Source organism: Scyliorhinus canicula, chromosome 16 (assembly GCF_902713615.1).
Source record: "Scyliorhinus canicula chromosome 16, sScyCan1.1, whole genome shotgun sequence".
NCBI classification, from domain to species: domain Eukaryota; kingdom Metazoa; phylum Chordata; class Chondrichthyes; order Carcharhiniformes; family Scyliorhinidae; genus Scyliorhinus; species Scyliorhinus canicula.
In genome coordinates this window covers 120,687,618-120,712,624 of record NC_052161.1, presented here as the reverse complement: position 1 = coordinate 120,712,624, position 25,007 = coordinate 120,687,618, and the positions used below count along the sequence as shown (strand labels likewise).

The 25,007-nt window shown below is 49.9% G+C and overlaps 1 protein-coding gene across 1 annotated transcript in view; it reads right to left on the bottom strand.

Moving 5' to 3' along the window:
- Nucleotides 1-24,211, bottom strand: part of draxinb (dorsal inhibitory axon guidance protein b) — a 30,667-nt gene extending 6,456 nt beyond the window's left edge. The window contains exons 1-5 of the mRNA XM_038773271.1: nucleotides 24,082-24,211; nucleotides 15,603-16,071; nucleotides 5,199-5,377; nucleotides 3,833-3,944; nucleotides 3,269-3,358 (exon numbers count right to left, since the gene is read on the bottom strand). Of these exons, the coding sequence (XP_038629199.1) occupies nucleotides 3,269-3,358; nucleotides 3,833-3,944; nucleotides 5,199-5,377; nucleotides 15,603-16,062 (841 nt within the window). The 5' untranslated portion in view covers nucleotides 16,063-16,071; nucleotides 24,082-24,211. The remainder of the gene's footprint in view (nucleotides 1-3,268; nucleotides 3,359-3,832; nucleotides 3,945-5,198; nucleotides 5,378-15,602; nucleotides 16,072-24,081) is intronic.
- Between the last annotated feature and the right edge of the window lie 796 nt (nucleotides 24,212-25,007).

The window sequence follows — 25,007 nt, the reverse complement described above, 5'->3', positions numbered from 1 at the left end:
AGATACAATGAGTCTTGTTCATCTATTCCCTGAGATGTATTGAAGATGTATGCGAATCCTGCTGTTTCAAATCCTTCTCTTGGTTTGATTTGTGAAGTAAAGAACAAGGAAACGGCTGTTAAGCTTTTCCAGTCCCTGCTTCCCAACAAACCATCTCTAAATCACTTGACATTAGGAATCGTACAGATAATCACAAGACTGGCATGTGGTATGTGTTTTATAACTGTTTCAGTCACTGCCTCCAGTGATTATGCAGCAGCTGTTCGGAGATGACAGCAGGACAGAGAATGTGCATCAGGCACTCAGCACGGCAGGACACCATCCAGTGTTCTTTTGTTCTCCACTTGAGTTGGTAGCTCTGAGGTGCCAATGTTTTACTGCCTGCAGCACTGACAGTTAATCCCCCTCTGCTCCACGAACTATTAGATTATTGTGTTCAACAACTAATGTTAATGAGGCTCCCACTGGATTTCTTAGTCTCTGTTAAATTAACTGCACTGAGTCTGAAAGGTTGGGGGGGCGGGTGGGATAGTCAGAGTGAAACCTGCCATGAACGATCCTGGGATGAAGTAATCACAGCAATAGGAAACAATCAGGTTGACTCGTTCAGTGTTCTTGCTCAGAACTGTTCCAGAGCACTGATAGGTTTAACCCGTTAATCATTGCTCAAATCCCATTTAGAAAGAAGCAGGTTTATAAAGTGCCTTTCTCAAATCTATTTACAGTCATTGAAATGCTATTGAAATGGTGTCTGTCAGGATGACCAACTGGAAATAAAGTAAAGGATGCTTCAGCCAAAGGACTGGGCAGGAGGGGAGGGGGAGGTGCTAATGACCATATTTGCTGGGGGAAGGGGGGCGGTTGCTGGTAATCATAACTCCCCTGGTGGCTGACAGTCACCACACGCGTGTTCACAAAAGCAGAGGCAAAGGCAAGAGGAGGCTCCCGGGCTCAGTCTCCCAAAGCCTGTCCGACAATTAGTGGATGAAAGGTGCCCACAATACAGTCAAGATAAAGGGCAATCCCTTAATATACAGGGCAGTTAGCTATCCCGGTCACTGTTGTAATGTAGGAAATGTAGCATTGGAAGATTTCACAGTGAGATGCTGACCAAATCATGTTTTAATCTGCTGCAGGATCAATATTGACCAGGATGTCAGGGGAACTCTCCTGCCCTTTGAATAGAGCTGCGGGATTTTTTCCATCCATCTTATATGGCAGATGGGGCCTCAGTTTAACATTTCATTTGAAAAATGGCACCTCTGTCAGGTGTGCGTCAACCCTAACACTCCATCACCATGGATTATGTGCTCAAACCTCTCCAATGTGGCTTAAACGAGAGGCAAAACTTCGACCAGTGAGCTAATCCACTGCTGCTCAGAGGTTATCGCTTGTCTCTTTTTTAAAAATAAATTTAGAGTACCCAATTATGTTTTTCCAATTAAGGGGTAATTTAGCGTGGCCAATCTACCTACCCTGCACATCTTTTTGGGTTGTGAGGTGAGACCCACGCAGGCACGGGGAGAATGTGCAAACTCCACGTGGACAGTGACCCAGAGCTGATGTTGAACCTGGGACCTTGGTGCCCTGAGGCAGCAGTGCTAACCACTGTGCCACCATGCCGCCTGTATCTATTTTCCTTTCTTCTCTCTCACCTCAGCAAAGACGCTTGTCCCAAAGTCAGAGGATTCAAAACCCACTTGACTTTGGCACAAAAATCAAGGCTGACACTACAGTTCATTCCAGGAGCACTAGACTGTTGGAAGTCTCAATGCTCAGACAAGAGCATTGGTGGGAAACCAAGGCACCATCTGACCCTTCAGGAAGATGTAAAAAATGCCATGGCAATATTTCAAAGAACAGGGGAGTTTATCCCTGGCATTCTGGTCAATATTTCCCCCAGTCAACATCAGAGAAACAAATTATCTGGTCATTATCACGTTGTGAGGGCAGCATGGTGGCGCAGTGGGTTAGCCCTGCAGCCTCACGGCGCTGAGGTCCCAGGTTCGATCCCGGCTCTGAGTCACTGTTCGTGTGGAGTTTGCACGTTCTCCCCGTGTCTGCGTGGGTTTCGCCCCCACAACCCAAAAATGTGCAGGCAGTTTCAAAAGTACTTTATTGACTGTAAAACACTTTGAGGCATTCTGTCATCATTAAACACAACAGTAGGCAGCATGGTAGCACAGTGATTAGCACAATTGCTTCACAGCTCCAGCGTCCCAGGTTCGATTCCCGGCTTGGGACACTGTCTGTGTGGAGTTTGCACGTTCTCCCTGTATCTGTGTAGGTTTCCTCTGGGTGCTCCGGTTTCCTCCCACAATCCAAAGATGTGCAGGTTAGGTGGATTGGCCATGCTAAATTGCCCTTTTAGTGCCCAAAAAAGGTTTGGTGGGTTACGTGATCATGGGGATGGGGTGGAGGTGTGGGCTTGAGTGGGGTGCTCTTTCCAAGGGCCGGTTCAGACTCGATGGGCCGAACGGCCTCCTTCTGTATTGTAAATTCTATGAACACTCACAGGGTGGCATAGTGGCACAGTGGTTAGCACTGCTGCCTCGCACGTAGGACCCGGGTTCAAAACTGGCTCCGGGTCACTGTCCGTGTGCAGTTTGCACATTCTCCCCATGTCTGCGTGGGTGGATCTCACCCCCACAACCCAAAGATGTGCAGGGCAGGTGAATTGAACACCAAAGTGCCTCTTAATTGGGAAAAAAAAAGAATTGAATACTTTAAATTTGAAAAAAAAAAGCCACAACACTCATGCCATGAACGGATGAAAAAAATTAAATGTGCTATATAAATGCAAGTCTTTGCTTTTTTTCTCTCTTCCTGTCAACTCAGCAAAGAGCAACGTTGAAGGCAGTATCAGATCATGTCCATGACCCCACTCTGCTCTCACTTCCCTCTCAACTAAACAACAAAATGGACAGGGGGCTGAAGAGGAGGCTCTAGCATAACCATGTTATTGTGTCAGAACATTGTCACACATGGTCACACATGGTCACACATGATCTAAAGCCACAGCCGTTTCACCTATTTCTAGCAACCTTCGCTCTCATGTTTTGATTCTCTGATTTTCTTCTTCACCAGCAAAGCTCACTGATCACCGCTGAAAGATGGAGAAAGCCACACTGATCAACACAGACATAGGTCAGACTTCTGGCAGTAATAATGTTTGCCCCAGAAGCCTGGCCCAAAAACCACATTTGTTATTAAAGAATTGTGAGCGATAGGTTAGAGCCTTAGGCTAGCCAGGAATTGCGCAGGTTACCAGGCAAGCAGTCGAGGTGATGATCACATGGTTCCACTTCTGCCAGTGAGGTGAGATTCCCATTACTCAGGTTCTTACTGCGGTGCTTGTCTACAAGGAACAGACAGAATGAGAATATCAACTCTTTGGAAGGAAATCATTTTGTTGGTGTGTAAAAGGTGCTTTTATTCATAACTGCCCCCAGATGATTGAGTGGACAAAACTATGGCAGATGGAGTTCAGAGTGGGAAAGTGGGAGGTCATCCATTTTTGATCTCAGAAAGATAGAGCAGAGTATTTTCTAAATGGCAAGAATTTTTAAACTGTGGAGGAGCAGGGGTATTTAGGGGTTCAAATACAGAAATCACATATTAAAACAACAGAATATTGACTTCTCTCTCAAGGAGGCTTATACAAAGGAGGTGACAGTAAAAATATTCCCTCATGCTCAACACTCCCTGCACTTGAAACACCTGCACACATCAGCCTCCCTGCACATTTGCCATGCCCCCAACACCCCCCCTCCCCCCGCCTCCGCCCCCCCCCCCCCCCAACCCCCACATGCTCACACCCCTCACCCATTACCTTTTTTCTTTGTTGAAGGCCACACGTCTGGCTTCATATCTTCATAATCTGTCCAATCAAAGAGCGTCATGTCGAGAGTGGGATTCACCTCGGCAACTGTTCTTGCTCCAACCTACACGTGCTCAGGGCAACGATGAGTGGGTCAGAGTCAAGGGCGGAGGAGACAGAGAGGTCACGGAACAGAAAGAGGAAGATGAAATAGAGTTATAAAAGAAAAATGGTTTGTTTGAGAGATAAAATGAGGAAGAAATAAGAGAGGGAGAAGAAGAATGACAATGAAATGAGTGCGCAAAGAAAATGACAGTAATTAGATTGAGAGAAAGAATCATTTACAGGTGGTACAGAGACCAGACAGTGAGGTGAATTTGGAGATGATGCACCAGGCAACAGTAACCCAAGAACTCATAACCCTTGGGCAGCGACCCTTGGGGACCTGGGAAGAATATACATCAGTTTACCTCACTGACATAGTGACTGCAAATCCCAATAATGGAATTTGAGAATTTGAATTCAGATAAAAGCATCTGGAAATGTTTGAATATTCACCCCGTTCTGCGTGGGTTTCACCCCCACAACCCAAAGATGTGCAGGGTAGGTGGATGGGCCATGCTAAATTGGCCCTTCATTGGAAAAAAATAATTGAGTACTCTAAATTTATTATTAGAGTCGCATTTCAAAATAAATGTCAGCTTTACAATGATGGCATATGCGGAGAATTAAAAAACGATAAGTGTTTCTATACTATCGGCTTCCCTGGTATCAAGCCGTGAATGAGCCACAATTTTCGCAGCTATCTTCAGTCCTAGTTACTTTTTTCATCTGCTTCCTAAAGGTTTGGTCAGACTGCAGCAGAAGGAATACAACTGTGACAAACTGACCAAGTTAAGCTCCAAAGTCCGCAACTGAGCCACCAGAAAGACTTCTTAACTCCCATTCCCTCAACATCTACTTCCTTCGCCTTTACCTCCTGCACTTATGACCAAAACCTTTACCTGCACCTGTATAAGCTCCAGGCTTGATTATATTCTCGTTGGCCTCTATAAACTCCAAAATTCAACTGATTGCATCCCACTTTATACTGTCTGCTTATCCATCAATTTAACCTTACTCACCTACACTATCTCCGTATCCCAAGATGTACTGATTTCAAAATCCACAACCTCATTTATAAATCCTACTGCAGCTCCTCCCAAACCCATCTCTCCACCTTTGTACCTGTAATGAGCCGCAATTTCCTCTAACTCTGCTCCCTGCGCACCTTCCACGATTGATCCCCGCCCTTAAATGTCTAAGGGGATGAATCCTTCCTACTCGCTATATTCCTGGTTACTACAGTGTGGGTCATGACCCAGGAAATCTAGTTTACCTGTTGCCGTGTGCTCCTGGGCTTTGTTGCTGGCACTTCCTCAGTTGTGATGGTGGTAAGTAACGTGCTGGTCACAATGGTGCTGGACATTGGCAGGGGCATTGTGGAAAGTTCACCTGTCTCCTTGCTTCGTGACAGATCCTTTAAGAAGGGTATTAACTCGGCACTCGGTACTTTCCCTGCAGGGAAAAGATGCGTATTAACATAGATTCATCAGCTGCAGTTAAAAAAACAAATAGCTGATAGGGTGACAAACAAGGTGGGTGACAAAGACCTCTAGGTGACAGCATGACAATTGAATCCACACGACAAGGTGATAGGGACCTGCTGAGTGAGTGGTGGAGCAAACTGGGTGAGAGGGAGGAATCTCCCTAGGTAGAACAGGGATCTGCTGGGCGAAAGCATAATAAGATCACACAGACCTGTTGGGTGGTCAGGGATCTTCTGGGTGATGGCGCGTGAGGTGACAGGGACCTGCTAGGTGACGGCATGACAAAGTGACAGGGACTTTCTGGGTGTGGCTGAGTTGCAAATCTGCTGGCTATTTTGTACCTTTGAGCTTACACCACTTGATTGGATATTATTCTCTCAGTCACTTTGAGGCACGATTGCTCATTGTTGTGAAAGCTAAAGTAATAATGAACCAAATTAGTTAACTTGCAACACACACGGCCTTCATTTGAGATTTCAAATGTGACAACTGGATTAAGATTAAAAACATTGTCTTGGCTGAAGGGGAAAAGGCCAAATGGAAGTTAGGGCCATGCACCCGTACCCCTGACCCCAAGAAAGACTGTAGAAACCTAGTTTCATTCTCCTTTCTGATTGTATTGGAAGCAGCAATTGGCACAGGATAGTTTGTCACTTAAAAGGAACAGCGCAGATTAATGCACGACTGCTGTGGACACAATGAAAATTGCTTATTGTCACGAGTAGGCTTCAATGAAGTTACTGTGAAAAGCCCCTAGTCGTCACATTCCGGCGCCTGTTCGGGGAGGCTGGTACAGGAATTGAACCGTGCTGCTGGCCTGCCTTGGTCTGCTTTAAAAGCCAGCAATTTAGCCCAGTGTGCTAAACCAGCAAGTGGGTCCTGCTAGATTATTTAATAGTGAAGTTCACTGTCACTTATATAAATATTATTTATTTTTAATTTAGAGTACCCAATTCTTTTTTTTTCCAATTAAGGGGCAATGTAACGTGCAAAATTGGGGATAATGCGCAAACTCCACACGGACAGTGACCCAGGGTCGGGATTGAACCCAGGTGTTCAGCGCCGTGAGGCAGCAGTGCGAACCACTGCACCACCGTGCTGCCCCCTCATGTCAATATTCTGCATAAAATTCAAACATTTAGGAAATCTCCAATTACTTTTTTTTTAAATTTAGAGTGCCCAATTCATTTTTTCCAATTAAGGGGCAATTTAGCGTGGCCAATCCACCTAGTCTGCACATCTTTGGGTTGTGGGGGCAAAACCCACGCAAACACAGGGAGAATGTGCAAACTCCACACAGACAGTGACCCAGGGAAATCTCCAATTTCAGTTTGTTACTCTCTCTTATTACCACATCCTCTTCCTGCCCACAAATCACCCAGTGACATTTCCAAACCGCTTGCTAAATTTGAACAGACACCACATTAGCTTGTGCTGAATGGCAGCACCAGGTCCAACTGATTCATTATCAATATAATTGCATGCTTTTCGTGGGATATCTGGTCAAGTTTCACACAACAGGCCAACACTATTTATGTCTAAAATCAGACAAGAATTTTGAATCTAATGCCTGCCTGGCCCGTTTCATGAGGCTCTACTGGTTGCACAGAACCTCGTTGCCAAGGAGGACAAATCAAAAATTAGGTTGTGCAACTTCACACATCTGAATCCCGTGCGGAAGAAAGAAGTGGTCATCCTGGAGGCTGCCTTGCTGGGCATTGCGTGTCCTCTTTTAGAATCATAGAATCCCTACAGTGCTGAAGGAGGCCATTTGTCCCATCGAGCCTGCACCGATCCTTGGAAATAGCACCCTACCTAGGTCGACAACCCTACCCTATTCCTGTAACCCAATAAACCTAGCTAAACTTTTGGAAACTAAGGTACAATTTAGCATGGCCAATCCACCTAACCTGCTCATCTTGGACTGTGGGTGGAAACTGGAGCACCCGGAGGAAACCCCCGCAAACACGGGGAGAAAGTGCAACCTCCACACAAATAGCATCATTATGCTAATAAGGGCCTTAGTCCACTGGCATGTTGTTCCAGTGAGCTTCATCCTGGCTCAGAACTCACCAAGTGCATGATCCAGCACTGCCTAGAAGTTAGATTGCTGTTGGAAAGGTTATTGTGAAATTGTGTGCATTTTATTTTCCAGTTTGCATCTTGCTTCCTGCAATGTGCGTTTTTGCGACAGAAGATGTTCCTTCTGCGTTACTTTCTTCCCTATTTCTAAATGAGCATGCAGCAAAGTGCTGAGGGTCACAGTTCCTTTTGGAATTCTAACATCACTGTGTGATTTAGAAGAGCAGATAAATGAACGAAGGACACTAATTCCAAGAGCAAGGACACCAGCATCATAAAAGTAAGACTTGCGTTTACACAGCGCATTTCATGACCCAAGGACATCCCAAAGTGCTTTATAGTCAATGAAGCACTTTTGATGTGTAGTCACTGCTGCATTGTAGGAAATATGCCTCTCAATTTGTACAGCAATGAGATGACACATAATTATTTATTTATTTATTTTTAAAATTTAGAGTACCCAATTATTTTTTTCCAATTGAGGGCCAATTTAGCGTGGCCAATCCACCTAGCCTGCACATCTTTGGGTTGTGGGGGCGAAACCCACGCAAACATGGGGAGAATGTGCAAACTCCACACGGACAGTGACCCAGAGCCGGGATTGAACCTGGGACCTCGGCGCCGTGAGGCAGCAGGACTAACCCACTGTGCTACCGTGCTGCCCTAATACATAATTATTTTTAATGATGTTGATTGAAGGATCAATATTGGCCAGGACATCGGGGGAGACATCCCTGCTCTTCGAAATGGATCAATGGCATCTTTAACATCCATCTTTTTGTCTCATACATTTCTCCCATTTTCCAGATCGCCCTAATGTTGGTGAGGACAGGTTTTTCTTTGTCCTTGCATCAAGCCATCAGGTTTGTGATTAACACCTTACAACCGGCATGTGACCACAGTGCAACAGTCCATCAATGTCGCACACCAGCAGCTGAGCATTCTCTATATTTGAAAGTGCGCATTTGTTCGCATCTCAGATGTAGAATTTCCATTAACAATCCTGAGATGGGAAAGGTACATTTGGTCATAAGAATAAAAAAAGCAGAATACTTTTTCAAATGTGAAAATCATGTAAGTGTTGATGTTCAAAGAGACTTGGGTTGTTTGTACATGGAATGCAAAAAGTTAGCGTGCAGTTGCAGCAAGCAATTAGGAATGCAAAGGGCATGGGGGCTGAAGTGCAAGAATAAAGAAGTCTTGCTACAGTTGTAGAGGGTTTCAGTGAGATGGCGCCTGAAGTACTGTGTGTGCAGTTTTGGTCTCCATATTTAAGGAAGGTTACTCTAGCATTGGAGGAAGTACAGCAAAAACTCACAAAATTGATCCCTGAGCTGAGGGTCCAATAATGAGAGGCTGAGTAAATTGGGCTTTTAAACTCCAGAGTTGTGAAGAATGAGAGGCAATTTAATTTAAACCTACATAATTCCAAAGGGGCTTGATAGGATGAACAAAGAGAAAGAGAGGAAGAGACGGCAGAAGAGGGTGTGACGTGGAAAGAGAAAAAGGCAGAAGCAAAAAGACATCTGGCAATTAAACAGTATATTTAAATGTCTGAAAATGTCCCAATGCATAAGAAAACGCAGTAAGCTAAATGAGCAAAGATTAGGAAGAATGACTAAAACCTTGATCAAAGAGATGGATTTCAAGGCGGACCTTAAAGAAGGAGAGGAAAGCGGACAGACAGAGAGGTTTAGGAGAGGAAATTCCACTCACCGCACAGCCACCAATGGTGGAGCAGGGAGGGGATGATCAAGAGGTAAGAGTCAGAGGAGCAAAGTTTTGGGAGAAGTTATAGAACTGGAGGAGACTTTAGAGACAGGGAAGGGAAAGGCTCAAAATAATTTAAACACAATTATGAAAATTTCAAATTGAAATGTTGAGGAAGACAATAAAGGCAAGATCAGAGAGGATGGGGTAATGACTAAATGCAAGTTTCTGTGGAAAAAGGTATGGACAACAGAGCTTTGGATCAGCTGAAGTTTCCGCAAGGTGGAATATGCACAAACCCGGCAATTGAGAACGTGACAAGATAGTAGCTTTGCAAAATAATCAAATTTTGGGAAGTAATCACACACCAGCTTCTGGATTTATTGTTCTTGGTATATATATTTTTTAATTTAAAGTACCCAATTATTTTTATTCCAATTAAGGGACAATTTAGCATAGCCGATCCACCTAACCTGCACATCTTTGGGTTGTGCCTGTGAGATCCAGGTAGACACAGGGAGACTATGGGCGAAATTCTCCGCACCCGCGGAAAGTCGGCAAACGGTCGTAAAAATCGGGACCGTTTTACGACGGTCGCGAAGGCTTCATTTCCCGACCGATTCACTTCCTGGAAATGGGCTAGCAGCGCGGCCGCGTCAATTACGTGCGTGATGACGACGGAACGCGACGACGACACGAACCCGCCCATGTGACGCCGCCCGACGCCGTAAAAAGGCGCGGGCGACCACAGAATCTGTCGGGCAGGATGTCGGAGCCTAGGCGAGCTGCACCTCGCTTTATTGATGCAGACGTCGAGGCGCTGCTCGATGCCGTGGAGCAGAGGAGGGGCATCATCCGCCCGCGGAGAGGGCATCGCCAACCTGCCAGCACGGTACGCCAGGCCTGGCGTGACGTGGCTGCTGCCGTCAGTGCTGTGGGGCAGACCCCTCGCTCAGCAGAGCAGTGCCGAAAGAAGCTACATGACCTCACCAGGTCTGCCAGGGTAAGTGCCATGAGGGTGCCCCCTAGTCACAACCATCCCTCCCCCTTAACTGCCCGGGGGGGGGGGGAGAGGGATTGGGGCAGAGTTATTTGAGGGTGGTTCACAAAGTTGTCACAGACCCAGCGCTCTGGCCCCGAGGAGAGATGCAATCATCTGATGACAACTTGCCCCCCCCCCCAAACTGTGCCAGTATCAGAACGGACTTCTGAGACCTACCGTTTTGTAATGATCTACCTATGTTTCCTCCCCCAACAGGCCAAGGCCGGTCATAACCACCGTGAGCGGCACAAGACTGGAGGGGGTTCGCCCAACATGCACCCCCTCAGCACCTTTGAACAGAGGGCACTGGACCTTGTTGGGGGGTCTGCCACCCGCGATATCGCGCAATGCGAGGTTGGCGGAACTGCAGCAAGTGAGACAACCCTCCCTGACAAACACCCTCCCCCCCCCCCATCCTCTGTCCCTTCACACACCCTGCCCACTGGGACACTTCCCCATCCTCTGTCCCTTCACACACCCTGCCCACTGGGACACTTCCCCATCCTCTGTCCCTTCACACACCCTGCCCACTGGGACACTTCCCCATCCTCTGTCCCTTCACACACCCTGCCCACTGGGACCGTCCAGCGGCCTGCCGAGCAAATCGAAATAACCCGTCTCATTCTCTTCCCTAGGACGTGATGCCGAACGACCAGGGCCGTCTGGCTGCAGACGGAGACACGAATCTGCCGCCACCTCACCCGGGGCCTCACAACAGAGGGTGCCCGATCAGCGGGCAGCCCTATCTGCCCCAACCCAATCTGCGGACCAGGACGCACAGAGGGTTCGAGGTCCACCACCACCACCAGAAATGGCCAGGGACAACCCTCCTGTCGCTGAGCGGCCCCACACCCTGGACGAGGACCTAACCATTGAGAGCGTCGGGCTTGCGGCACTGCTTTCTCCCACCACTTCCATCATCCCAGAGATACACACCCCGGCGGGCCTATTTAGTGATGAGTCTCCTGGGGCACAGTCTGGTTGTCACATCACAGATGAGCAGGTACAGCAGGTGGAGGTCGGAGCAACAGAGGGCCCGGACTCGCGGAGGCCAGACCAGGCCCAGGATGCAGCTGGCTCCCAGACGTTTTCGGAGTTCCTGGAGTTTCTCAACCCACCCGCACAGCCGATGCCTCAGGAAACCCAGGGAAACAATGACGGGATGAGGGCTTCCTTCCAGACTCTGCAGACGCTGTTAGAGGAGTCGATCCGCGTCCAAGAGCAGGGAGTGGTGCCGCTCATGGCAGAGACCCAGTCCGACACCGCACGGGTGGCATCCGCGGTGGAGGCAATGGGTCAGGTTATGCAAGACGTTGGGATTAATGTGCACGCGTCATCCTCGGCCCTGGACAGGGTTGCCCTCTCACAGGCAGCAATGTGCCAGAGCCAAACCGACATTGCCGGCGCCCTGCGGGCCATGGCCGAGTCTCAGCAGGTCATTGGCCAGTCGCAGCAGTCAGTCGCCGAGAGCATCAACCGCCTGACACATGTGCTGGATGGCGTCGTGCACAATCAGGTTGAGATCGCACAGTCCCTGGCGGGAATGTCTAACTCCCTGGACTCCGTCTCTGCAAACCTTCGGATCCTGGTGGATACCGTTGCAGGCCTCCAGGACTGGCAGCGCCAGGTGTCGGTGGTGCGACGGGGAACCTCCCCGCTCGCACCTCTGTCCCAAAGTGAGGCCCGGGGGCCACCGGGCTCCCCGAGGGAGGAGGAGGTTTCGGGGCCCGTCCCATTAACTCCATCACGGGACGTCCCGGAATTCTCGGCCTCCCCCCGTCCCATCCCTGGTGCATCGGGTGGGCAGCAGGCAGAGCAGGGTGGCACAATGTCACCCGAGACGCCCGCAGAGCAGCCTGGCCCATCAAGGCCGGGTCGCCCCAGGAAACGCTTGGCCAAGGAGAAACGAGTCGAGGGGGGCGATTCGCAGCAATCCTCCTCCACTCCTGCTGTATCATCTGGGGATTCACTTAGACGTAGTGGTAGGGCCCGTAAGGCAACTAAGATAGACACTGAGTAAGTTGGCACGGGTGAAGGGCACAGTTTAGTTGTAGGGGTAGGGCACCTGTAAATAATTGTTAATATTAAACACACTGTTCCACCTTACTTGTAATACCGTGTGATTGTTCCACAGCCACAGGAATCGTGATGGTGACCGAGTGTCGCTGGGGGTGGCGGGTGGTGAAACCTCGGTGCCGGGTGTGCAGTCCCTGCCCCTACCCCCCTCCCACAGCTAGCCCACGCAGGCACGTGATGGAGTGTCAGTGACAAACTCAGCGGCCACCAAGGTGGATGGTTCAGCTATTGCCATGGGTCAGACTCTCTCTAACGATTCTGAGCTCACAGCTCTTCGCAGAGCGGGCTGTCATCATTCCACATGGCACTGATCACACCCGCTGACACAGCCATCAATGTTGTGCCATTCCGTCTGGACCCAGTGATAAGCGTCATGTCGAAGTGGAGCAGTGTACACTGAGGGGGGGGGGTTTGGTGGTGGCAGTTGTGTGGTGACCCTCTGCATGACTAGCGATGCAGGTGGTGGTTTGGTGTTCATCGGGGACGTCACATGCGATGCGTGAACCGTGCTGCCACCATGGCGTCGCGTGCCCGCCGTCCTTGCCGGGTCCGTCGTGCCGCCTCCTGGACATCACCAGCACCTGGGTCGTGTCTGCGTGCTGCGCCCGCCACTCCACCAGCGTCCTCCTCCTCCTCCTCCTCCTCCTCCTCCTCCTCCTCCTCCTCCCCTGTGCTGGCACCACTGCCACTAGCTTCTCCCTCCGCCTCCTGCAACAGGTCATCTCCCCTCTGCATCGCGATGTTGTGCAGCGCACAGCAGACCACTACAATGCGAGCGACCCTGTCGGCCTGGTACTGCAGGGCCCCTCCGGAGCGGTCCAGGCACCTGAATCTCATCTTCAGGAGGCCAAGGCAGCGCTCCACCACACCCCTGGTTGCTGCATGGGCCTCGTTGTATCGTGTTTCCGCATTGGTCTGAGGCCTCCGTATCGGCGTCATCAGCCAAGACCTCAGCGGATAACCCCTGTCACCTAGCAACCAGCCCCTCAGCCGGGGGGGACGTCCCTCAAACATCGCAGGGATGAACGACTGCGCTAGTATGTAGGAGTCATGCACACTCCCTGGGAACCTTGCACAGACGTTCAAGAACCTCATGTGGGGGTCGCATACCACCTGGACATTAATGGAGTATGTCCCCCTCCTGTTTGTGAACACGTCCCTGTCCACAGCAGGCGGGCGCATGGGGACGTGAACACAGTTGATTGACCCCTGAACCCTCGGTATCCCGGCCACACTGGCAAATCCACGGGCTCGTGAGTCTTGACTTGCTCGGTCCTCGGGAAAGGTGATGTAGCGATCGGCGATGGCATAGAGGGCGTCGGTCACATCCCGGATGCACCTGTGCACCGATGACTGGGAGATCCCAGAGACGTCCCCGCTCGGAGACTGGAAGGAGCCGGTAGCATAGAAGTTCAGAGCGACCGTCACCTTGATGGCTACCGGGATCGCGTGTCCTCCCCCCGTTCCACGTGGGGCGAGGTGCGACAGGAGTTCGCAGATATGTATCACCGTCTGCCTACTCAGCCGGAGTCTTCTCCTGCAGGTGATGTCCGGCATTGTTAGGAAAGAGACCCGGACACGGTACACCCTCGGCTTTGGTCGTCGCCTCTGACGCCGTGGCTGCACCCTCACTCTCTCCTCTTCCTCTTCCTCCTCCTCCTCCTCCTCCCCCCCCCCCATGCTGCTCGACGACTGGCAACTCCTCGGCCCTTCCCTCTGCTGCTGCAGCTGGCCCTGCAGCCACTGCGGGTTGTGGGTGTGGATGCTGCTGCATCTCCAAATCCAGTAGAGCTGCCCCAACCACTGCGCAGAACATAGCCGTTCTGTTCCCATGCATCGTGCTAACCTACAGAAGGGTGGTGGGGGGCGGAGAAACGGGACATGTTAGACGGACGTTAGTCGACACCTCGGCAGCCGCCAGCCATGGGATACCAGTGTGTCCCGGTGGCCTGGTCGCGCTGCTGACACGCGGTCAGCCTAACCCCTGGTCACTTCCTGCATCCAACGGCCAGTAAACTATGTCCTCCTCACGGGTGCGTCAGTGGCCTGTGGCCGGAAGCCACAGGGGAACCAGCGGCCGTGTCCTCGTCACCTGCACACCATGGCATGGTGGCAGACATTTTGTTACGGGGTTGGACGGCTCACTCTCTACCTAAACCCCCCCCCCCCCTCCGTCGCCCCCCACTGCCTCCCCCGTCTCCCCCACTGCCCCCTCCATCTCCCCCACTGCCTCCTCCGTCTCCCCCACTGCCCCCTCCGTCTCCCCCACTGCCCCCTCCATCTCCCCCACTGCCTCCTCCGTCTCCCCCACTGCCCCCTCCATCTCCCCCACTGCCTCCTCCGTCTCCCCCACTGCCCCCTCCATCTCCCCCACTGCCTCCTCCGTCTCCCCCACTGCCCCCTCCATCTCCCCCACTGCATCCTCCGTCTCCCCCACTGCCCCCTCCGTCTCCCCCACTGCCCCCTCCGTCTCCCCCACTGCCCCCTCCGTCTCCCCCACTGCCCCCTCCGTCTCCCCCACTGCCCCCTCCGTCTCCCCCACTGCCCCCTCCGCCTCCCCCACTGCCCCCTCCGTCTCCCCCACTGCCCCCTCCGTCTCCCCCACCGCCCCCGTTCTGGACCCCCTCCCGGTCCCAGGGATGCCTTCCCCGTTGTGGCCAGACTCGAGCGGTGCGCTGAGCGGTGCGCTGAGCGGTGCGCAGAGTGGTGCCCTGACCTCCTCCAAGCAGTCGTCAGCCAGGCCGACTGGTTGACGAATTTAAAAAGCAGGTGTGTTTCACGACGTCCAAACAGGGCGCCATGACGTCGGGACTTCGGCCCATCCGGGCCGGTGAATAGCGGGGGGGCTCTCAGTGGCGATTCTGGTCGTGTCAGGGGCGGGAAGGAGGCGTTTGTCGGGAAACGCGACTCCGACAATTTGCGGGGTTCGGAGAATAGCGGGAGGGCGTCGGAACAGCGTCGCCGTAAAAATTTCCGACGCCCGCTATTCTCCGACCCGTCGTGAGTCCGGAGAATCTCGCCCTATGTCTACACAGACAGTGACCCGGGGCCAGGATCTTGATATAAATTTAATTTACTGTTGAATAAATCAAAATTAAAATTAGAAATCCTAGAGCAATGGCTGATATCATTAGATTTTCTATAATCATATCTGATTATTTTAGTTTAAAATAGGACATTTTATCAAATAACTTTGTCTGATTAGTTCCAATCCTAAGACACCTTTTCTAATTGTGAAAATGTTTTAAAATGTTTTTCATGAAGTCTCCAATATCGCTCTTACCCTTATTGTGTCGGGCTCTCTCTCTCCTATTTGGCTTCTTGTTGTGCTTTTTCCCTTTATTTGCAGACTCTCCGGTCGGGTAATGTTCTGGAACTCGAGGATAAAATTGACCATTCTGGCCCGTTTGCATTGCGGCTGTTCTTTCCAGACTGTCTGTCTCCACTCGCACTGGGGTCAGACTCTCCAATCCCACACCGTCCTCATCCGGCCTGTCTGCCTCCAGTACTCTGGTTACCATGGTGTTGGCTTTGTCCTTCCTCGGGACGCCATGTTTGCGGCTGGGTCTGGGGGGGTCTGGCCAGGACTCGTGTCTCTTCAGGTCATTGTTGCTGTCTGGTGGCTGCAGTGTGCTCTTCTTTTCTCGGGTCCCAGCTTCCAGAGCACAGACATGGTTCAGGCCATCAAAAGCCAAGAGGAAGAGGAAAGGAGGCATGAGGTACCAGTGAGCCATTTCCTTCATATGATTAATCTAAAGGAGAAACACATGAGGTGAGCCAGAGAGTTTTATTTCAATTGTTGATAAAGTATTATGTGCTGTACAACATTCAGGGGCAGATTAACCGCCATTGCATTTCTATTTTAATAAGGGCACGGGGAGTCCACACTAAGAAAATGAAAGAAATTTAGTTTTATTTACAACACGATATATACACTGCCCGGTAGATCCCTACCGAGTTCCTGTTCTGGTCGGTGCCTTACTGGCTGACCTTTGCTACAGAAGTTAATAACTTGTACTCCGCAAGGACTACGGGGGGGGGGAGATAATCATTCCCACCCCGTAGGCCATTACATCTATAATTAGCTTTAGTGTGCCAAGATCAATCAAAACTCCCCAATAGTTCAGATGGTAAAGACTGTGGGTACACTTTTCTGGCCGCCTTGCCCTTGAGTGAGAGTACAATGCAGCTGGGGAATCTTGGGAAAGCCCTCTCGTGGGCTTCCTGGCAGCCTCCGTGCCTCGCGGGATTCACCGAAGTCCCGTGAGCCGTCAGATTCGGAACACCGCCCAAAAGGAGCGGTCCAAATGGCACTGCCGGAAGTAGGTCTTAAACCTACTTAAGATTTACTTACCTGGGATACACGGCCTCACTTGATTCTATGGTCCCCCTAAGGGGCAGCACAGTGGCACAATGGTTAACACTGCTGCCTCAGGGCGCTGAGGTCCCAGGTTCGATCCCGGCCCTGAGTTACTGTCTGTGTGGAGTTTGCACATTCTCCCCGTGTCTGCGTGGGTCCCACCCCCATAACCCAAAGATGTGCAGGCTAGGTGAATTGGCAACGCTAAATGTCCCCTTAATTGGAAAAAATTTATTGGGTACTCTAACTTTATAAAAAAAAGTTTTTCATATTCTCCGGCGTCCCCAGGGAGGCTGCAGCCAGGCGCCACTCAGAACTGGTCCACATAAACGTGAGCCAGGTGGAACAGCATCCCAGGGCTCTCCCAAGCCATCAGAGACCCTGGGTGGTCAGAATCAGTGCAGGGTGGCCTCCCTGGCCATCCCCCTTGAATATGGGTACCCTGGCACTGCCAAGGTGCATGGGTGGCACTGCCGAGCTGGCTGGAGCACTGCCTGGGTGCTAGTGCAAGGGTGTCAGGGTGGCACTGCCAAGGGCCAGGCCTGAGGGGGGGCATGCCCAAGAAAGGAGGGTGGAGGGAGGGTTTTAACGGTGTGTGTGCAGGCCACGTAAGTAGGGCCCTCTGGAAGGTTGTGGGTTGACAGGTGAGGGTCCTTCGAAGGGACGAGGTGCTGAGTCCAAAGATGTGCAGGTTAGGTGCATTGGCCATGATAAATTGCTCTTAGTGTCCAAAATTGCCCTTAGTGTTAGGTGGGGATACTGGGTTATGGGGATAGGGTGGAGGTGTTGACCTTGGGTAGGATGCTCTTTCCAAGAGCCAGTGCTGACTCGATGGGCCGAATGGCCTCCTTCTGCACTGTAAATTCTATGTAAAAAATTCTATGTAAGAGGGCTTGGGGGAGGCTGACGTGGGGGTCCCCAGTCCTCACATAGCTGGGTATCTTCACTTGGCGGGGTGTGAGGTAGTGCCCATGTGTGTGGGGAGTGACATTGCCCTTGGGAGGGGGGTGGTCCCAAAAGCTCACTTAGAGATTGGGGCACCTTTTCAAAATAGCGGCCCGATTGTGAGTTCAGCTCACCAATGATAAAACAAATTCTAAGTGTGGGTTCAACTGGTGAGAAACTCCACAGGGCCCAAAAAAGTGACGAAGTGTCGTGGAATAGTGGTGGGAAATTCACCGGCAGAGCCGGCGGGAAACTCCCTGAAAAACCCACCACAAATTAACTTAGCAAATTTGGGGGGGAGAATCGCCCCCTCTGCATAACCAGCCAGTTCCAGGATAGGGTTTGGGATTCAATTGCAGGACTATTTAGATTCAGCCTATATCAGTCAAAATTATTGCAGGAGCATTCCAATTTGTCTCCGTGTCCCAGCATTGCAATCAGGGTGAAGAGGGAGAAATTCAGTTGCGGTGCAACGACCCTTGATGGATCCTAGACCTCAACAACAGGTAGTGTCTTTGGGAAAAAAATGAGACGAAGAAAATAAAGTGGCAAAATAACTAGCAAATCCGTAACCTGTGCTCTTATTGTGCTCTTGTCATGCTCTGCGACATTCACAGGCCATCCTCGTGTTGCTCAGTGAATGCGTCAGTGAGCATGACTCACACTTTCTTTTCCATTTAATTTAGTAATTCCTCCTGTCCAAAGAACAAAATTTCAAAGCTGATATAGCAAGGTGTTTTTTTTTGTTGCCAAGTTCAAGAGGGCAGCACGGTAGCACAAGTGGATAGCACTGTGGCTTCACAGCGCCAGGGTCCCAGTTTCGATTCCCTGCTGGGTCACAGTCTGTGTGGAGTCTACACGTTCTCCTCGTTTCTGCGTGGGTTTCCTCCGGGTGCTCTGGTTTCCTCCCACAGTCCAACAACATGCATTGGCCATGCTAAATTGCCCTTAGTGTCCAAAAAAAGGGCTAGGAGGGGCAGCACGGTGGCACAGTGGTTAGCATTGCTGCCTACAGCGCTGAGGACCCGGGTTCAAATCCCGGCGCTGGGTCACTGTCCGTGTGGAGTTTGCACATTCTCCCTGTGTCTGCGTGGGTTTCACCCCCACAACCCAAAGATGTGCAGGATAGGTAGATTGGCCACACTAAATTGCCCCTTAATTGGAAAAAAATAATTGGGTACTCTAAATTTATTTTTAAAAAGGGTCAGGAGGGGTTATTGGGTTACGGGGATAGGGTGGAAGTGAGGGCTTAAGTGGGTCGGTGCAGACTTGATGGGCTGAATGGTCTCCTTCTGCATTGTACGTTCTATGTTTAAGACTGTATCAGGCTGGGGTAGACACTGAGTGAGAATGATATTACAGAACCGAAGGAAGCTATTTTGCCCATGGGTTCTGTGTCATCTCTTTCAAAGAATGGTAGTAAGTTTGGGAAGGTACAAGAGGTGGGTTCAGGTTCTAAGTCCACCTTTGTTAAATGCTGAAATTTCACTGAATACCTGAATAACTAAATAATGTTTTCACACTACTAGACACAAAGGGCCAATCAAGGATAGTAGTGGAAAGTTGTGTGTGGAATCAGAGGAGATAGGGGAAGCGTTAAATGGATATTTTTCGTCAGTGTTTACACTGGAGAAAGACAATGTTGTCGAGGAGAATACTCAGGTACAGTCGACCAGGCTAGATGGGATTGAGGTTCACAAGGAGGAGGTGTTAGCAATTTTGGAAAGTGTTAAAATAGATAAGTCCCCTGGGCCAGATGGGATTTATCCTAGGATTCTCTGGGAAGCCAGGGAGGAGATTGCAGAGCCTTTGTCCTTGATCTTTATGTCGTCTTTGTCGACAGGAATAGTGCTGGAAGACTGGAGGATAGCAAATGTTGTCCCCTTGTTCAAGAAGGGGAGTAGAGACAACCCTGGTAATTATAGACCTGTGAGCCTTACTTCGGTTGTGGGTAAAATGTTGGAAAAGGTTATAAGAGATAGGGTTTATAATCATCTTGAAAAGAACAAGTTGATTAGCGATACTCAACACGGTTTTGTGAAGGGTAGGTCATGCCTCACAAACCTTATTGAGTTTTTTGAGAAGGTGACCAAACAGGTGGATGAGGGTAAAGCGGTTGATGTGGTGTATATGGATTTCAGTAAGGCATTTGATAAGGTTCCCCACGGTAGGCTATTGCAGAAAATACGGAAGTATGGGATTGAAGGTGATTTCGCGGTTTGGATCAGTAATTGGCTAGCTGAAAGAAGACAGAGGGTGGTGGTTAATGGCAAATGTTCATCCTGGAGTTCAGTTACTCGTGGTGTACCGCAAGGATCTGTTTTAGGGCCACTGCTGTTTGTCATTTTTATAAATTGCCTGGAAGAGGGTGTAGAAGGATGGGTTAGTAAATTTGCAGATGACACGAAGGTCGGTGGAGTTGTGGATAGTGCTGCAGGATGTTATAGGTTACAGATGGACATAGATAAGCTGCAGAGCTGGGCTGAGAGATGGCAGATGGAGTTTAATGCGGAAAAGTGTGAGGTGGTTCACTTTGGAAGGAGTAACAGGAATGCAGAGTACTGGGCTAATGGCAAGATTCTTGGTAGTGTAGATGAACAGAGAGATCTTGGCATCCAGGTACATAAATCCCTGAAAGTTGCCACCCAGGTTAATAGGGCTGTTAAGAAGGCATATGGTGTGCTAGCCTTTATCAGTAGGGGGATTGAGTTTCGGAGCCACGAGGTCATGCTGCAGCTGTACAAAACTCTGGTGCGGCCGCACCTGGAGTACTGCGTGCAGTTCTGGTCACCACATTATAGGAAGGATGTGGAAGCTTTGGAAAGGGTTCAGAGGAGATTTACTAGGATGTTGCCTGGTATGGAGGGAAGGTCTTATGAGGAAAGGCTCAGGGACTTGAGGTTGTTTTTGTTAGAAAGGAGAAGGCTGAGAGGTGACTTAATAGAGACATATAAGATAGTCAGAGGGTTAGATAGGGTGGACAGTGAGAGTCTTTTTCCTCGGATGGTGATGACCAACACGAGGGGACATAGCTTTAAATTGAGGGGTGGTAGATATAGGACAGATGTCAGAGGCAGTTTCTTTACTCAAAGAGTAGTAGGGGTGTGGAACGCCCTGCCTGCAACAGTAGTAGACTCGCCAAATTTAAGGGCATTTAAGTGGTCACTGGATAGACATATGGATGAAAATGGAATAGTGTAGGTCAGATAGGCTTCAGATGGTTTCACGGGTCGGCGCAACATCGAGGGCCGAAGGGCCCGTACTGCGCTGTAATGTTCTATGTGCTATGTTCTAAATGGAAAAACTTAATTTTCCACTCTTTGTTAACATTACTGTAATACAGTGTGGCTCTTGTGCCTGCTTCCACACCCCAATAGTGACACCAATTCCTCCACATTTGAGCCTCTCCTGGCATGATTGCTCCTTTCTTCCACTATTTCCATTATTGGGTCCCTCACCTGGAGGAGAGGCTGTGGCTGTGGCCAGATTTCGTATCTCAGCAATGGGACTGTCAGGAGATATCTGCAGCGTCATGTAAGTATTGGAATTCAAAGCCTTTTTCTCAGTACCTCCTCCTCGTATCATAAACCTTCATGGGGCATAATGTATTAACTTTGAACCCATCAGGTCCCCTTCTAAAGCACATCATCCTGAATGCTCATCTGTTTCCTGCATTACAATGGAACTATAGTTAAAAGTACTGAATTGACGGAGAAGAACATTCGGACATTCATAGAATTAACAGTGCAGCAGGAGACCATTCGGCCCATCGAGTCTGCACCAGCCTTTGGAAAGAGCACCCTACTTAATCCCACACCTCCACCCTATCCCTGTAATCCAGTATTCAAACCTAACCTTTTGGATACTAAGGGGAAATTTATCATGGCCAATCCACCTAAACGGCACATCTTTGGACTATGGGAGAAAACTGGAGCACCTGAAGGAAGCCCACACGGCGAGAAACTGCAAACTCCACACCGAGGCTAGAATTGAACTCGGGTCCCTGGAGATGTTGGCAGCAGTACTAACCATTGTGCCATCATGCCACCCCAATTCTTTACTTTTATTTTTATTTAGTAATTAATGAGTTTTTTTTAGCATTTGTAGCAAGGAGAGCATTTATTACTCGCCCTTAAATGTCCTTGAACACAAGGACATAGGATATAGGAGCAGAAGAAGGCCGTGTAAATTGGCCCCTCAAGCCGCCATTCAATAAGATCCTGGCTGATCTGATCTGTGGCCTTTTCCCCATTTTTCTGCCTGACTATCATAAACTTTGACTCCTTTCTAGATCGAAAATCTGTCTAACTCAGCTTTGAATATATTCAATGACCAAGTGATGCTGAATCATGTAATCTGTGTGGTGCATATACATCCACAGTGCTGTTAGGGAGGCAGTTCCAGGATTTTGATCTTGTGGTATATTCCCAAGTCAAGATGATGTGTGACTTGGAGGGGCTCTTGCAGGTGATGGTGTTCCCATGTATCTGTTCCCTGGCCTTCCAGGTAGATTCATAGAACCCCCACAATGCAGAAGGAGGGTGTTCAGCCCATTGAGTTTGCTCTGATCATTTCCGAAAGAGCACTCTACCCAGGTCCATTCCCACACCCACCCTATCTCTGTACCCTAACCCGCATATCCCTGAACATTAAGGGCCGATTGAGCATAGCCAATCCACCTAACTTGCATATCTTTGGACTGTGGGAGGAAACCAGAACACCCGGAGGAAACCCACGCAGACACGGGGAGAACGTGCAAACTCCACACAGACAGTGACCCAAGGGTGGAATCGAACGTCCCTTGTGCTGTGAGGCAGCAGTGCTAACCACTGTGCCACCGTGTCAGCCTACTAGAAGTTGTGGAGATGTTGTCAAAGAAGCTTTAGCATGTTGCTGCAGTGCACCCTGTAGATGGTATATCATGAAATCACGTTTTGCTGGTGGTGGAGGGGGGAGTGAATGTTTCAGGTGATTGATGGGTGCCGATCAAAAGAGTTGCTTTGTTCTGGATAGTGTTGCATTCCATCAGTGTTCTGGGGGCTGAGCCAGGCAAATGGAGAGTGTTCCATCACACTCCTGACTGGGTGCTTTGTTGACGGTGGAAAGGTTTTGAGGAGTCGCGAGGTTGTAGGAGTGCTGTAATGAATGATTCCGTATGCTTTATAACCAGCTGAGTTGCGGTACCTAGCGATCCAGGGTTAGCGAGAGGAAAATCAGGCAGGAAATCGAGTCCTGAACACCCTCCAGTGCCTCCAGCTGGGAAATGTGTAAAATATGAGAGCAGCATTTTGGCCAGTGACGCCCACACTCAGTGTCTGGGCGAACAACAACTTGGTCGGTTCCTCCACCCATGGATCTGTCCCCCAGTAAGGAAGGCACCGTTATCGGACCACACAATAAAAATAAAATAATCACACAACATTGCACTGCAGCTGTAATATCTAAATACATGTGTGATTATTTGAAAGGCTGGGGAAGTAATAGTTTGGAAAATATAATTGTATTCTGCAGGAGTTATTCAGATTTAACATCTCTATCGTTGAACGGGTATCTCCCGGGCCCCAGGGGTAATGCTAATTATCTGCCGCTCCCCATGGAGACACTCTCTCATCTCCCATCTGTTCTAACACCAAACATCACTTTAGCTTCGAGATAAACTTGCAGCATCTCCTGCAATGCCCCCAATCCTCCAGCGTCACTTGCACAATCGGCCCACTTGCACTGAACACCTTGGCGACAACCTGCCAACAACTGTCAGCAACGTCCTCGGGTGTCAGATGCACAAAGCATCGTTCCAAAGTCTCATTAAACAGTGCATCACCTCCACTCCAATCCCCCTGACATCTGGTCAAATGTTCACAGCAGTGCCGGTGTCCAGCCACCACACAGAGACCGTTCAATACCCTTCACTGTCCAGTGCAGACACAATAGCAGCACCAGGGGTTTCAAACAGTGCGCGAAACTTCTGCTGCTGTCTGACTGGATATCAAATCCCCAGCATTTAGCACACGCCTTGGAACACACCTTTTCCAATCTGAGCAAGCTACTGCCAGCCAAATACAGAAATAAATGGAAGAGGTGGTTATTTTTTGCACAGCCAGCAACACAATACACGTCCGTTGCTCTCCCCCCCCCCCCCCCCCCCCGCCTCATTCAATGCCCAACGCACCTTTCCAGCGTGACAGGAAACAATTTAAACACAGATTGGGTTCCTCACCAGCGAGAGAGAGAGAGACAGAGAGGTGCAGACACAGACAGACAGACCCAAAGACTTTCATTCCGTCAACCACCTGCTATTGTCTCTGCCCCCAGCAAACACAAACATTATGAGAATCCTAAAAGAGTCATTTGCAGATGGACCCCAGGTGGGTTAGACTGTCCTCTCGGCCAGGAGGCACCTTTGGAAAGGGCGTCTATTTGGGACTCAGCACCGGCGGCGGGTCGGGACACCTCCTACCTGTCTGCTGCCGGCGGACGGGCCAGCGAGAGAGACCGCTGTCCACAATCTGATAGAGCCGAAGATTCAATAGCCCCGAGACTGGGGCAGAGCTGAGCATCCGCGCTCCCGCCGCCGCGCTCCCGACAATGATGTCAGCGACAGACGGGGGCGGGCGCTACCCGAAAGAATAAAGAAATGCAAGCAGATGGAGAGAGGAGCAAATGCAACCCCCCCCCCCCCCCAAGATACAATACTCGAGGCAGGGGGACATGTCCACCCAACGAGACCTGTGGCCGAACTGAGTTGCTATAGGGGGTGAATGTAGGCAGACGAGTGGATGTTGGGGTGCATGCGAGAAGGTTTGGTCCTGCTGCTACATAAACCCCAAGAGGACGTGGATGGGAAACTGGTTGGGAATATAGGAAGCAAAAGATTCTCAGATTGGTGGCTGTGACAAGTAGGGTCTCCCAGGTAACCGTGTGAGAAATGTGTGCTCTGCATGTTTTGAGAATAAAGAGGGGTATTTCCCAGTAGGAGTATATTTGGGAAAGAGAGAATGGTGGAAGGTGGAACAGAGGGAGGCATTGGGAGTGAGCAAAGGGTAGCAGGTGCAATAAATGTAACGTAACAAAGTGTGAAAATGTACATGTGCTGACATGAGCTTTGACAAAGAGTCATCCAGATTCGAAACGTTAGCTGCCTTCTCTCCCCACAGATGCTGCCAGACTTCCTGAGATTGTCCAGTATTTTTTGTTTTGGGTTCAGATTCTAGCAACCGTAGTAATTTGTTTTTATCTTTATGTACAAACATGGGAATCAGAGACGGTCCGAATAGGAAAGCATTGGGGATAAGTGAACGAAGAAATTCAAGTCAATAAAAGTGACCTAATAACGACAAAAACAATGATCGAAAAGGTTCATGAGATTTATTTGGCTTCAATTAG